Raw genomic sequence first — 14,599 nt, 5'->3', positions numbered from 1 at the left:
ACATGCAATTTGAAAACATCCTGTGGCTTGGGAAGGGTGGATAAGTCTCTGTCATTATCTGTTTCTGTCCCACATGTGCAGTAATTAGCAGATGCTCTCAAAGCTTAAGTTTAAATTTGTATATTAATCTGTATTGTAAATATGTTTTTAAAAACAACATGTATAAAGTGTTTGTAGTGATAAGGAACCAAGATACCCAATGGAGATCAATATGTAAAGGATAACTAAATTCTTGTCCACATATTAATCCACATGGTATGGACCATGTCATTCCATATAGGAATATGGAAAGATAAAATCAGGAGCAATAAGATGATCTGCTGAGTTATTCACATGATTGTTCACTAAAGCTTTAGAGACCTTAATAGGGTTTTACACAAACCTTCACATGCACATGGTTTTAAATTGTTTTAAACTATGTTAACATTTGTAATCTGTCTTTTAAACTTCTTAAATTACTTAATCTCTTTTTAAAATCATGTTTATTATTTACATCATTTACACCACCCTGACATCTCTGAATAGAGGGTGGGATATAAATATTTAAATCAATAAATCAATAATTGGGGGGTAAGAAGAAATTAACCAAAAATGCTGTTCCACCTCCTTTCTCCAATGGAGAGCCACCATGGAAGGAGTTGTTTCATTCAAAGTGGGTCAATTCTGCATCCAACTAAGTGTGTTTTTTCTCTGGTTTTTATTTTTGTGAATGATTGTTTTCCCTTTCCTTGTTTTCTGACATATGCAGGAAAATGTCGACGAAAAAGCAAAATTCTTAATTACTACTTGCTTGCTTGTATATTTTTAACACGCCCCAACCTAAAAAGGCCTCCAAGGCAATATACATTGAGTAAAAACACTTAAAATATTAAATACATACATTTAAAAAAATTAAAATAGACTTAAAAGCTCCTCTTTAAAAATAGTTTTAAATCCACTGACATTTTAAAATAGCCAGATCATCCAAACCTAAGAACCAAAGGCTAAGCAAAGTAGCACAGTCTACTACAAAGAAAGCCTTTTCATACTTACCCAACACCCCATTTGCACAGGCTGTGGGAATATGCAACAAAGCCTCTGCTGAGGACCTCAAATTTTAGTTAGGGTTATATGGGAGGAATCAGCATTCACCTGTTGTGCCTAAAGCTGTTTTAGTTCTTTCTAAGTCTAGACCAGCACCTTGAATTTAGCTCAGAAGCAAATTGGGAGCCAATGCACTCTCCCAAGGACAATATTATACAGTTGGCCTTCTGTATCCATGGATACTTTATCCATAGATTCAACTATCCACGGCCTGAATATATTGAAAAACTATATAAATTCCAAAAACCAAACCTTGATTTTGCCATTTTATATAAGGGACACCATCTTATTATGCCATAGTATTTAATGGGACTTCAACATCTACAGATTTTGGTATCTACAGGGGGTTCCTGGAACCAAACCCCAGCACGTACCAAGGGTCCATTGTATGTCTCTAGAACATATTTTTGTTTGTTGTGTGCCTTCAAGTTTTTTCCAACTTACGGTGACCCTAAGGTCATGGGGTTTTCTTAATGAGATTTGTTCCAAGGAGGTTTGTCATTGTGTTCCTGAGACTGAGAGAGTGTGACTTGGCCAAGGTCACTAGAACATACACCTGACAAAAGACTGGCCACTACATTTTGTACTAGTTGACTTTTCCAAACATTTCTCAAGGGCAACCCCACAAGGGGCACATTTAAATACTTAAATAGTTAAATATGCAATTGCATATTCATTCCAGCAAAATATTTACATTTGGCCAGATTTGAAAATCTACTCGACCAGTTGCAAAACTGGGAATTCCTGGGTTGCAGAAGATAGTGAGGATAGAGTTGGGTTGTCCAAAATGTCCCTCTTCCCCACAACCACCCCACCATTTACATAGGTACCTTAACGTGCTGATCCTTGTCTCTTCCTGTAATGCAGAATTGATTCTCTGTGCAGCTGCTTCCTTACTTAGTACTGCTCCTGCTGCACCATTATTAACAGTGGTTTTTAAAGAGCTGGCATTGAGCCCAAATGTCTGCTCTGGGAAATGTTTTTGTTGTGTTACAGATTCTCATTTCCCGTTTTAGAGGAGCTCGGATGTTTTTATTTACATATTCTCGTCAGCCTCACACTGTTCCAGGTTCATTGAAGCTTCAGCCAGGATCCCTACCTTTATTTTTACACCTTGTCTCTCCTGCTCGTTTCCCCAATATTATAGAAAATGATTGACTATTAAAATATCAGCCCTTTTTAATAATTCTCACATATTTGTGATGGCTCACCATTGATTCAGTACTGTCTACCATCTTTAGGCCAAGAAAATTATAGCCAAATGCAATTAGAAATGGGAGCTCTGATTTCCATTCCCATCTGTTATAAATGAACCAACACTATGTATGTGTCTGGCAGATCTACTGTATTAACAGATCACCTGCCAGTCCTCCAGTGTTATTTATGTGATGGAATGAAGACATACAGGATGTCATCAGCAGTACGTGGGGAAAACTATCACAGATTTGCATGTACACTTCAGGAACCATAAGTCTGCAATCCTGACCAGGAGGCTGGAACAATCAGTGGCCAGGCCAGTGGTTCCCAAACTTTGGTCCTCCAAGTGTTTTGTACTTTAGCTCCCAGAATTCCTAGTAGTTGGCCAAAGTGCTTGGGGTTTCTGAGTGTTGAAGTCCAAAACACCCAGAGGACCAAAATTTGGGAATCACTGGGCCAGATATTTCAACTCTGAACATCACAGCCTGGTATGTCTGGTATTGAGGTGCCTTCTCCTTCAAAGCCAGCCAATGTGGTGTTGGGGTTTGAGTGTTGGATTATAATATTGGGAGCCCAGGGTTTAAATCCCTGTTCAGCCACTGTGTGACTTTGGGGAAGTCATACTCTCTTAGCCTCAGAGGAGGACAAAGGCAACCCCACTCTGAATAAATACTGCCAAGAAACGATAGATTTGTCTTAGGGTCACCACAAGTCAGAAATTGCTTGAAAACACACAACAACAATAGCCTTAACCTTTAGACATTCAGGACAAAAAGCAGAATTTTTGGATGTATAGACTTAAGACTTCATGGCTTCAGCTTAGAGGATAATACAGTGTGCCCATGTTTTACGCGGGCGCGGCATACACTGAAAGCCATGCTGGAAAAGCCCCTGTCATGCCCCAAAATAAGTAATGGAGTGCACGCCCATGGTGTGTGAGTGTTGTTGTGTACTGTGGGCATGAGCCCCATCACTTCTAATGGGGCTCCAGCACACGTGGATTTCCCGCGTAAGGGGAGGGCCCACTGTACAATCATCCACTAAAGAATGCCGGAACTGAACTTGCAAGACAATGTCAAGGACACACATTTCAAATGTGTTTTTTTCCCTTGACTGTGCATGTCTGTAGGTGCATATGCATGCATATATAGAGAATCATCAAAGATTGCAGAGCATTTAACAGATACAGAACACATAAAACAAGGATAAATGCATAGAAGTCATGTGAATGCGTTTGTCTGTTTTTTACAAACAAAGGGCTATGTCTACCATAAAGCTGTTTTAACCATGATTCACCTACATCAGATGCTTGGTCTGAGTGGAGCTTCACATGACACCACCATTGATGTTAACAGACCTGGATATGTTTCTCCTTCTAGCCATGCTATTGACAGAAACAGCATCAGAACATGCAAATGTTAGTTGTTGGGCCTGGTGGTGGGGGTGGTGTGCCTTCAAGTCTTTCCAACATATGGCAAACCTAACATGGGGTTTTCTTGGCAGGTTTTATTCACATGACGTTTGCCATTGCCTTCCCCTGAGGCTGAGAGCATATGACTTCCCCAAGATCACCCCTTGTTGGGCTTACATATTCCCCCAGACAGTGTGTCCAGTGGCCATGTTGGCTGATGGATTCTGGGAGGTGCTGTCTTTAAAAAATTCTTTCTAAGCCCTGTGTGCATCTCTGACTTTAATTATAAGCTTACATAGTGCTAAAATTATCCCTTTTAGAAAGACTTGGTGCTTCAGACTGGGTTATATCTTGTTGAACCTCATGCAAAGTGTACATTCAAACAGTGCACTTGACATAAGGAGATTGTTGCCACCAAGCTGTTTTTCCCCCTTCGTAATGCTGTAAAATTACGCAGAGAACAGATGTATTCTAATTAAGAATATTTTATTGGGATATTTTTTTTAAAAAAATCACCACGAGAGAGAGAGAGTGAGTGAGAGAAAAAACATTTGCTGGTTATAGTCTAATATCTAAGTGGAAAATGCACAACACAAATCTAAAGCAAATATAGGTGTTTTGTGCATAATTAGCCCAGGAAGTACAATTCACAAATTATTTGAAAGCCTTAGGAAGAATACAGTAGTAAAATGAGAAAATAGGTTATAGTACGATGCTAAAGTAAACATACCCCAAAAGAAATGTATACTGTACTGAGAATAATTGATCCCCACTTCTTTCTAGAGAGAAAGTTTATCCAAATAAGTAGAAGGTATTAAAGACAAAAGTATTTGGAATAATTTTTCCTTCTGTTTGCTGTCTTTATACATGTTCCTATAGAATAGATCAGCAGAATACCTGAAAGTCATCTAGTTCAGAACTGAACTAACCTCAATCTTCCATGTTCTGTTCCCTTTTTTATTATTATGTTTGGAATTAGATCCCTCTGGTCTACCAATGAATGCTGAGTTTGAAAAGCAAGAATACACACCTGGGAGGTCTTAAGGCATAAATAGGAATGGGGGACAAATTGGTTTTGTTTACATTTTAATGCAAACCTATTTAATTTGCCATTCCCAAATCATCAATTGAACTGAAATGCAGTTATCCTTCAGTATTCACACTTCTTTAATTTTGTGATACTGGTCTCCAATTAAAAAATGCCTGTGCAAATATGGGAAGGTGCACCTAGAAATCTGCTCATTAAAATAACATGCAAAATATATAACTGCTTGCAAAATGCAGATAGAAAAAAATGCATATATGTTGAAAAAGGAAGGTAACCATGAAAATGTGTACGTATTTCTGGACTTTGTTAATTCTACAAACTGATGTAGCAACAGGATAAAACAAACTTGAAACAGGTGAAGGAAGTTGAAAAGGATAGATTCCTCCATGCCTGGTCATAAGCAATCTGCAAATAAATCTGAGGAGACCCACTTGCTTAAGAAAATAAGAAGTGCCAAGATGGATGTAGATGTGGATGGATGTTGACCCAAGTCTACCTAGTCCAGCATAGTCAGTGTTCCAGAATCAACAGGCCTACTGAGGAACCATAGTCCAAACCCGTGTCCTAACATAACCATGGGAACTGAAAATGAAAAACCTAAAACTAGTTAATATGTTCATAGTATTTGACTCTTTTTTGTTATAGTAGGTAACTTTAGCCTTGAGCACCTCTAGTATGCACTCGATCAGTGCTTTTCAAACTATCAGATGTCAGAGACTAGCAGGTATTTGTTCTCAATATGGGTAGAACCAGCACCACATTGTGCCCATTGTTTATTGTTTGGAGACTTGCTCCCATCCACAAACTACCACTTTGAGTAGCTCCATAACTACCATATATATTTGTGTATAAGTAAAAGTCATGTATAAGTCAAGGGCAGGTTTTGGGGCCAGAATTATGGATTTAGAGAGGGCGATGGTTCCTTTTCTGATAAAAAGTTAACATACTGTACAATATTAATTCTTCTCAAAAAAAGAAACCATCCCTTGTCTAAGTACAGTGAGGAAAAGTGGGAGCTTAGTCCCTCCCTGGAGAACCTAAAAGAAGCACCAACTTCTTCTACTCTGTCCTCTGCAGCACTTTTTCCGGCCTTTTGGAATCCTTGGGCAGGAAAATAGTGGTGGTGGCCATTTGGCATTTCCCCTCAAAGGAGTGCCAAAAGAGTAAGGGGAATTCTGCTTCTTTTATGTTCTCCCAGGACAAACTAAGCCCTTGCCTTTCATGACTCTACTCAGAGAAAAGAATGGTTCCTTTTTTTTTGATAAAAGTTAAGGTACACTACTTAGATAGTGGCTAAGTCGACCTATGTTTTTTGGACTCGAGACTTATAGACCAGTATATACAGTACTTCTAGAAAACTACTTACACAGTTGTGATGCAGATTTGAGATTGACAGCACAATGCTATTGATGAGAATCCTGCAGAATTTCCCACTGGGTGAAATGGGGCTTTCTCAAGTATAGAGTTGCAATCTGTATACACCAACAAAATACTAAGAGAATATGGTCAAGATTGAACTGTGACACATATCCTTGAAGCAAAATAGGACAAAGTGGATTTTTGTACCTCACCTCTCAGATAAAATGTTTCAATCATTGATATTATTTTCAAAGTGTATATAACACAGACCCACTGCAAATATAAAAACTGATTCATGTAATAGTAAAGATCAGTCTGTAGAGCAGAATTAATTTCACACAGGTTGGTCTGGAAAGACAAGTAAGAGAAGCATGGACAGGAGGCATGGGGTTCTTGTTTTCTATCAGAATTCAGGATTTAAAAATAAAAAATTACATTGCAGATAGTTATATAAACTTGTATATGTGGTTAAAAAAGTAATACATTTAGGTTTGACTTAAACTTTTTCTGACAATCCTAAAGACTGTATTTCATGATTCAAGCTTTGTTTTTGTTTTTGTTTTTCAAACATTTCTATGGGGGAATCAGCAGATTCCTGCTGTGGAGGTTGTTGTGTTCCCCACACATCAGGGTTACTACTATACTACCATGACCACCACCCCACACACACAATTTCATTTTAATATGAGATATGCAGAGAAATATGCAGAGAGTGTGTGCCTTGTTTCAGGTGAATGTTCTGGCTTAAAAACAAGGTATGTGCTGTTCATGTACCTTGCTTTAAAGAGGAATTGTTGCCCAAATCCAGTGATGTAGTGACCAATTTAATGGCAAGGGGCAACAGGGCACACAAAAATGGGGGATAGGGGGTTGCATCCCATGGGTAATATTTTGTACACTACCGATTTATATTTCTCCCTTGCTAGATCCCAAATTATAGTTGTTTTCTAAGACAATTTGTTATGTTGTAGAAGGTAGAAGGAATCAACATGCAGCTTTCAGATCATATGTTGCTTCACTCAAGGCTTTAAAAATACTGCTATTTCTAATGTCGCTTGTATTGAGGCCCCAACTGTAAATTATTCAACTTCTAAGAGAAAAGACTGGGAGAAGAGCTTGATCTTTCAAACTTTGAAAAATCCCAAGTTCATTCACACTGAGTGAAACAGGACCCAGAGTGAGACCCCAGTTGCAGCTCACCAATTGTTAGTCCAATGGAAAGAGTTATCTCAAGCTGTCAGTATTCATGTGGCAAAAGAGATCGTATGAACCTGTGTCTGATGGTTGTCAATTGCAAGTTATCCAGTTCTGGAAAAGACTTTAGGGGAAATGTGAGAAGCATGTGCTCTCCTGTAGGAAATGAGACAGAGAAACCATGTTAACACACATAATTGTTTTCCATTTACTGTGATGACTGCTTTTGATGTTTGACAGTGTGGATTGTGTGCTGCACATGAGAGCCAAATGCACTATACACTGATCTATAAAACTGATTGTGCTATAAACGGATCATCTGGAAAGGCCCCCAGTAGTGCCTTAACATTCTCGGGTTGCAATGTTTTCCACGCTGTCTGATTTGTTTTAACATTGTATTACAGATCCCTTCTACAATCAGGTCTATCCATCAGGATAAAATCCTAGCACTTAGACAGCAGACACAGTTCTTGTGGGAGGCTTATTTTTCTTCGGTTGAGAAGATTGTATTGACCACACTAGAGGTGAGTAACAATTCTTAGTTATTAGAACTGAGGCACTGGCACCTTTTGCCTGGGATTTTTGTCTGACCTTGGCTTGAGGGGGGGCATTCAGTGGGTTTCATTGAAAGGGCTGTGTTTGTGTATATGTGTTGTCTGTTTAATTTATGTTGGGGAGAATGGGGCAGAGGAAAGATCTTTAGTGGCTCTATAAGTTTTCTCCCCTAAGGAAATATGTTCTTTGTTACTAGGATTGGTATAAGAAGAAAATGACATGGTGACAAATGGGAAAGCCATTCGAGTGGCGGAGGAAAGTTGCCTTGCCTAGACTAGCAGATTCTTGGGAGCTTTATGGCTGATAAATCAGTATTTGTGTCATTCCTGTGAAATGGGTTCTTTAAGGAACCCTTTTGGAAAAATCACTTCTTGAAGAAGTGGTATTTGTTTTTTTAAAAAACCAAATTCCTCCTGTCTTCACAGACAGATTTTGTTACCCCAGGGTGTTTTGATGGCCTTTGGCTGGCCCCTAGAGGTTGGAAACACTGGACATGGGGCAGGAGCTATTTCAGATTAAAGTGAAAGATGACAGAAAACACTCAAGAAATGCTGCTGAGAAATGGAATGAGTTTGCCACATTTTCTGAAGTATTTTTGCAGTGCGGTGGCCAAATATTACACTCCTGTCTCTGTCTGTTGGCCTTTGTCTCCACACGTACTAGATGAATGATTTTTCACCCTGCAAATTGGTGAATGAAAAACACCCAGCTACTAATGAATTTAAAGCACCACTGGAAAAACATTTTAATAGCCCTCAGGCCCACAAAAAAGGACCTAACATGAAATAAAGTGATTCCCACTGTGTAATAAAGTGATTCTCACCACAGTGTTGCAGGGTCAAAAATGAGCCCTCACTATCATTGTCAACCTCTGGGTTAGAACAGCCTAGAGAGAGTTTGAACTTCTGGTTGGCCACTACTTGCAGACGAGCCTTTGGTAGATGGAAAGAACTGTTGTCACCCCTATGAATTCTCCTCCACTTAGCCCCACTTCTCTTCCTTGAACTCCCAGGAGCTTATTGCATGAGGAAAGAAAGCTGAAGTTCAGTCAGATAGTAGTGCCTTACCACATGACATCACAGTTCTTCAGTTGTCTTCCTGCAGGAGATGGTTGTAAAATTGAGTCTTTTGTTGAATGGATTTTTCCAGCTAGGAAAAAAAAGACTCACTTTTACAAGCCTCTCCTGCAGGAAGAAAACAGAAGATCTACAAGGTAATGTGATAAGACACATAGAAAGATAATACTATTAGGCTGAGCCTCTTCTTTCTTTTCTCATGCAATAAGCTTTTCAGTGCAAATGGTAAATCTAGGTAAAATCTCCAGTCTATCTAATCCAACCCACTTTCCTTTGGTGTGCAGCTGTGTATGTTCATTCCTAATTGGGTTTGACCATTTGTTTAATGGAGAACAAAATATTTGCAACCCCCATAAAATTGTGTCCCTGTTAGAGACAAAAAGGTACTTTCTGAACCACATTTGAGAAGGGGTTTTGTTTGACTTTTATTTTGTAAAGATGATCTTTTTAAAAGGAAAAATTCAGAGTATTTAGCAATGTGACTGTAGTAGCATTCCCTGTGCACCTTTTTACCATCAGTGAAGGACCTGTAAATTGATTTCCATTTTGTCCTTCCATGTGTCCTTTCTTCCAAAGTCTTGCCTCTGATCCAGCCTCACAGACAGTTAATGGTTGTTTCCATGACTAGAATGGCCATCTGTTAAATTTGGTATATAGCCCTTAAGTCAGGTCCCAGCCCCATAAAAATAGCAGCATCTGTAAGAATTGTAAGCCTAACCTGCAGCAAAACACAGAGATAAACAGAGACATCAGATTCCTATTTCAAACTGAACTGGATTGAGGTTGTTTCCAAATCTCAGCAATGAAACAATATTGAGCAGAGTTGGGAAAGTTATTTCTTTAGACTACAGTTCCCAGAATACCCCAGCCAGCAGGACTGGTGGTCATACAGATTGGGGATTTTGGAGGCTGTAGTAAAAAATGTAACTTTTCCAAATGTTGATATTGAATGTGAGTTACTTAATGATAAATGATCTCCTTGCATTGTCACAAATTAGTGAAATATGGCCTATCTGGTTTCAGTTTATTGTTCTGCAGAGCAATTGACAGATGCAATGGCATGCAGAAGAATGTAAGAACTGTAGCCCTTGTTGAGACAATCTAAAAGCTGGTAAAATAATCACTTAAGGAAGAGAATCAGGCTAGCTTTTACCCTCTCTGTTTTTACTTCCATCTCCTTCCTCACAAGGATCATGATGTTCTGAAGAGGAGAGCCTCCTCTATTTGTAAAGACTCCTCACATGGTTAGGAATACTGAATAATCAGGTTTCCTACTCCTCTGGAGAGTCTTCACATGTAGAAGAGGTTCTCATTTTCAGAAAGCCATAGAATCATAGCGTTGGAAGAGACCTCAATGGCCAACCAGTCCAACCCCCTGCCATGCAGGAATACACAATCAAAGCATCCCCAACAGATGGTCTTCCAGCCTCTGTTTAAAAACCTCCAAAGAAGGAGACCCCACTACATTCCAAGGAAAGTTGAGGAGAATGTTGACAATAGAGACGTAACAACAGAAATGGGCAGGGCTATCCTGCTCCCCCTCCCCACAGGTTAATCTTACATACATTTAGAACACTTTAATGAGGTTTCATGTCAGATCATTGCTACATGTGGCTATGTATTGTCCACACATAGGGTGGGCAGCCATTGCATGATGAAGGATTGCACCCACCCCATTTGTGATCCACCTGGTCAATTGAAGTTTCATTTTAAATGCTTTGGAAGCTGAAACAAAGTATGAAGGGGGACTCTGTACCATGATTTTGAGATTTGTGCCCCCTAGAGATTTCTAGAGGTATGATTCTATGTTTTTCTTTCAAAAAAAAAACCACCACCCCCCATACAAACACACACACACTGCAGCAGCTTAGGGGTCTCTAGGGTCCTTGGTGTGCCATTTGCCACCCAGGTGCTTTCCCTTTCCCATTCCTAGTTAACATTAATTGGTAGAGGTATTCCAGGGTTCACATTGTTGTCTGTCACAGCTTTGTCTATAGAAATCAAGGACAGAACCTGGGACGTTCTGCATGCAAAGCGTGAACTCTTCTACTTAGCTGTGGTCCCACGCTAGTAAACCTTTCTCTGAGTGGCAGATTAGAGTGAGTCTCTAGGTTGTATGCAAGAGACTGATGGTACAGTGATTATTTTCATACCTGCAGAGTCTGTCTCAGACCATGGCACTGAAGGGGGCTTCTGTTTGACCCGTGGTGCTAGGGGACAATGAAAGAGTATTTCATACACCCTGTGCTTTTTTTTATCATCTGTATACACCTGCTTGGGGGGGGGGGGGCGTGATGTACAAAGTATATGCTGTCACACTCAGCTCTGTTTCTTTATGTTACTTGGAGATGTACTGCAGGAGCTGTTGGTGAGCCAGTCTCTAAATTCAGTAACATGCTAGGAAAGAGCCAATAAATTGACACTAAATCCTGATAGAGAACCAGCATGTTGTAGTGGTTTGAGCATTGGACTATGACTCTGGAGACCAGGGTTTGAATCCCTGCTTGGCCATGGAAATTCTCTGTGTGATCTTGGGCAGGTCACACTCTCTCAGCCTCAGAGGAAGGCAAAGACAAACCTCTTATGAACAAATCTGGCCAAGAAAACCCCATGATAGGTTCATCTTGGGGTTGACATAAATCGGAAACAACTTGGCAGCACACAACAACAACCCTACTAAGATGAAAGCCTGTAGGTAGGTAATTCTTATGTCCTGAACTCAATGGACTGCATTTTCTGGATCTTTCCACCTGAAAGAACACCTTCCACCTGAAAGAAGACAGGAATGGAAGCATGGGAACACTCCTTGGCCCAGTCTTGTCATTTGCAACTCAGGTCACTTAGGTGATAAGAAATGACTTTGCTGAGGGATAGTCTGGATAGCCAGAATAGTTTATTCTTGGGTAACTTCTCTGCTAGATTACTGTAATACATTGTATCTAGGGCAGCCATGGAAGATGTCTTGCAAATTCAGCTAATGCAGCAGCCAGTATTATAACTGGTACCAACAGTTATATTACCATATTACCATTTTACAGTGATTTTGAAAGAACTATATTAGCTGCCTGTTTTGTTTGCAAACCTAATTCACATGACTGAAACTGACCTTTAAATCACATGAATTAGGACCCCCAAATACCTCTCCCTATGCCAGCCTTCCTGTTCTTTATGAACTCCAGGGAAGCCCATCTCCAAATACTGTTTGTGTGTTATTGAGCAATAATTTTACTTGTACCTGTGTTTATATTTGATAAACCACCACATGGTGAGTATTGTTTCTTTACAACAAACAGACTTTCCTTTTGGGCCAAAGGAAATCTGTTTCCTATGCTAGAGAAGACTAAATCACTTAGTCAGAATTTTATTCAAACTCAGAAAATAAGCATAATCCAGATGTACATGTAATATTGTGACTTTACATAATTTATTTTATTTCTGTTATTCCTGTTTTGTTTCTGCTAATCATAGGGAGGACTCTGGATCTGGTCAAATCACTGAAGTCCCCATCCTTGAGCACAAACACTTGATTGATCAGATTTTTAGAAGGCCTTACCCACAGACTTCCAAGCCTATCTTAAGAATCTTAAAGGCTAAAAAACATGCTGTAATAAAAATTAAATTTTGAAATTCCAAGGCACTACATTCTGTGCCCAAATGAATTTATTTGCTTGCTTCCATGCTTGCCTAAAATCACAATAGTGTTAAAATGTGGCTTTTCCTTGCGTTGATTTTCCTTGCGCCAAAGACATGATGCTGTCCTTACATTTTGTTCCATTCAGTTTGTTTTTCTGGCACTGTATTATTTGTGCATTTGCAGGTGATAAATGAGGAGAGGGAGTTGAAGGTAAAAGTTATTGCTATTCAAAGAAGGTACTCATCCTATCTAAATTTACCGCTAAAGTAATTATATTATGCAGGACATTGATGGCAGAATGTTAGGCTGGATTAATCAGCCTGGTAACTGACAAGCCCACTTTGAAAACTAAAAATATTTTGACTTAAAATGAAGCATCCAATAAGTTGCTAGGTTGCCACAGTTTCTGCACCAACTAATGAGGTAGTTTGAATACCATTATATGAGGCTTCAAACCCTCAGGAATATGCATAGTTTCAGCATCACCTGGGCTGTTTAATAGAAAAGAAAGAAAGATTAAGCAGGAATGCTAAATAACCTGCCTCTTGCTGGCTTTTACAAAAGGTGCTGCAACTGCTGTCTTGAACAGGCACTCCCACTTCTCCTGTTTCTCATTAGAACCTTCTTAAGTACGGTTTATTTCTTATTTTTTCAGATTATTCAAGACAGAATATTTAAGCACATATCACGTAACAGCTTAATATGGAATAAACACCCTGGTGGGTTATTTGTACTGCCACAGTATTCATCATATCTGGGAGATTTTCCTTACTATTACGCTAATTTAGGTAAGTGGTTTCCTCTTGATGGCCTCACCAGTCAGAAGACTGAATCTGACATCTGGGTGGCATATCACAAGCAACCCAGTGCCAAAGGAACACAATTCCATGGTTTGGTCCTACAAACCAGTGTGTGCAAGTCAGGAACCAAGGTTATGAACAAATTCTCCATTCCGCTCCAATCTTTTCTTTATACACCCCCCATGCCAACTGGCCCTGTCAACCAACCATTTTTTTTTAAGGCTGCTGGCCTCAAATGCTTGGAATAACCTCAAGGAGGACAGGGTCTGAGCATTAAGTTTGGACACTGAAGAATCCTAATTTAGCTGCTGCTCTCTCCTTTCCTACAAGTCTCTCTGTGAGGTCCAGCTCAACCATTAGATAGAGTCAAGCAACAACCTCAAGTGGCAAATTCTGAGGGGCAGCAAACACAGTCCACCAGGCATTCCTGCTAAGTTGCTTAGCCATTCCCTTGTGCTAGAGGACAGAATTGTGTGCACCACATGTTGTAAACTAGTCTGCTGGCCTCGAGTGCAGTGGGAGGCACTGTCATGCCACTGATGTTGAGGTCCTTTTTCTGTACATGGAAAGGGGGAAAGCACCATCTCCTTCTTTGCTTTAGACAGCAAACTGTCTTGGCCATGCTACCTCCAACTTCCTTAAGATAGATAGATATTGTGAGGGAGGGTAACAGGCAGGAGAGGGCATAGCTGAGGTGGGAGGCAAGCACCTCATTCATTTAGGCCTGTTTTGGAGGCAGATGGGGAAAGTAGCCCTCCTCTCTGAAATTCCCCCAGTTATATGTGCATCACTTTAAACTGTATTTTTTTTTAGTAAACTAGAGACTGAACCCAAGGTTTGAAGACGTTTGTGTTTGGTTATGTGCTACTAACTATGGAAGTGATAGGTACAGGTATGCGTGTAACTAGTGTTATTCAAAATAGTGGTCTGCTGCCAGTCTATGAGCCATCAGCTGCTAATCTACTGTGAGTTTCCAGGAAAAAAATAATTGTCTCCAATGGGCACAAATGTGGTACCATTTCTGGCACATGGGGGGCGGATTTCCACTCCTCCACAGTAGAAAGCTTGAAAAGCACTGCTTTAAGGATGGGCAAATAGTTTACTTATTAGATCTCTGGAGAGATGTGCAGTTAATGTGCAAGATTTTCTGATTCCAACCTATTTAACAGCAGCAGCAACAACAAAATGAGTCTACCCCCACCCCCCTCCTAACTCATATTGCTGAAGGTTTGGTGGAAGCAG

The 14,599-nt window shown here is 39.8% G+C and overlaps 1 protein-coding gene across 1 annotated transcript in view; it reads left to right on the top strand.

The window, feature by feature from the left end:
• Positions 1-14,599, top strand: part of EXT1 (exostosin glycosyltransferase 1) — a 332,610-nt gene that overhangs the window by 287,406 nt on the left and 30,605 nt on the right. The window contains exons 4-5 of the mRNA XM_089517870.1: positions 7,697-7,816; positions 13,213-13,345. Of these exons, the coding sequence (XP_089373996.1) occupies positions 7,697-7,816; positions 13,213-13,345 (253 nt within the window). The remainder of the gene's footprint in view (positions 1-7,696; positions 7,817-13,212; positions 13,346-14,599) is intronic.

The sequence above is a fragment of the Sceloporus occidentalis genome, unplaced genomic scaffold (genome assembly GCF_023333645.1).
Source record: "Sceloporus occidentalis isolate IW3139 unplaced genomic scaffold, rSceOcc1.0.p SCAF_3, whole genome shotgun sequence".
In the NCBI taxonomy this organism is placed as follows: Eukaryota; Metazoa; Chordata; class Lepidosauria; order Squamata; family Phrynosomatidae; genus Sceloporus; species Sceloporus occidentalis.
The sequence above is the reverse complement of the archived record's forward strand: the minus strand, read 5'-3'. Positions and strand labels throughout refer to the sequence as shown.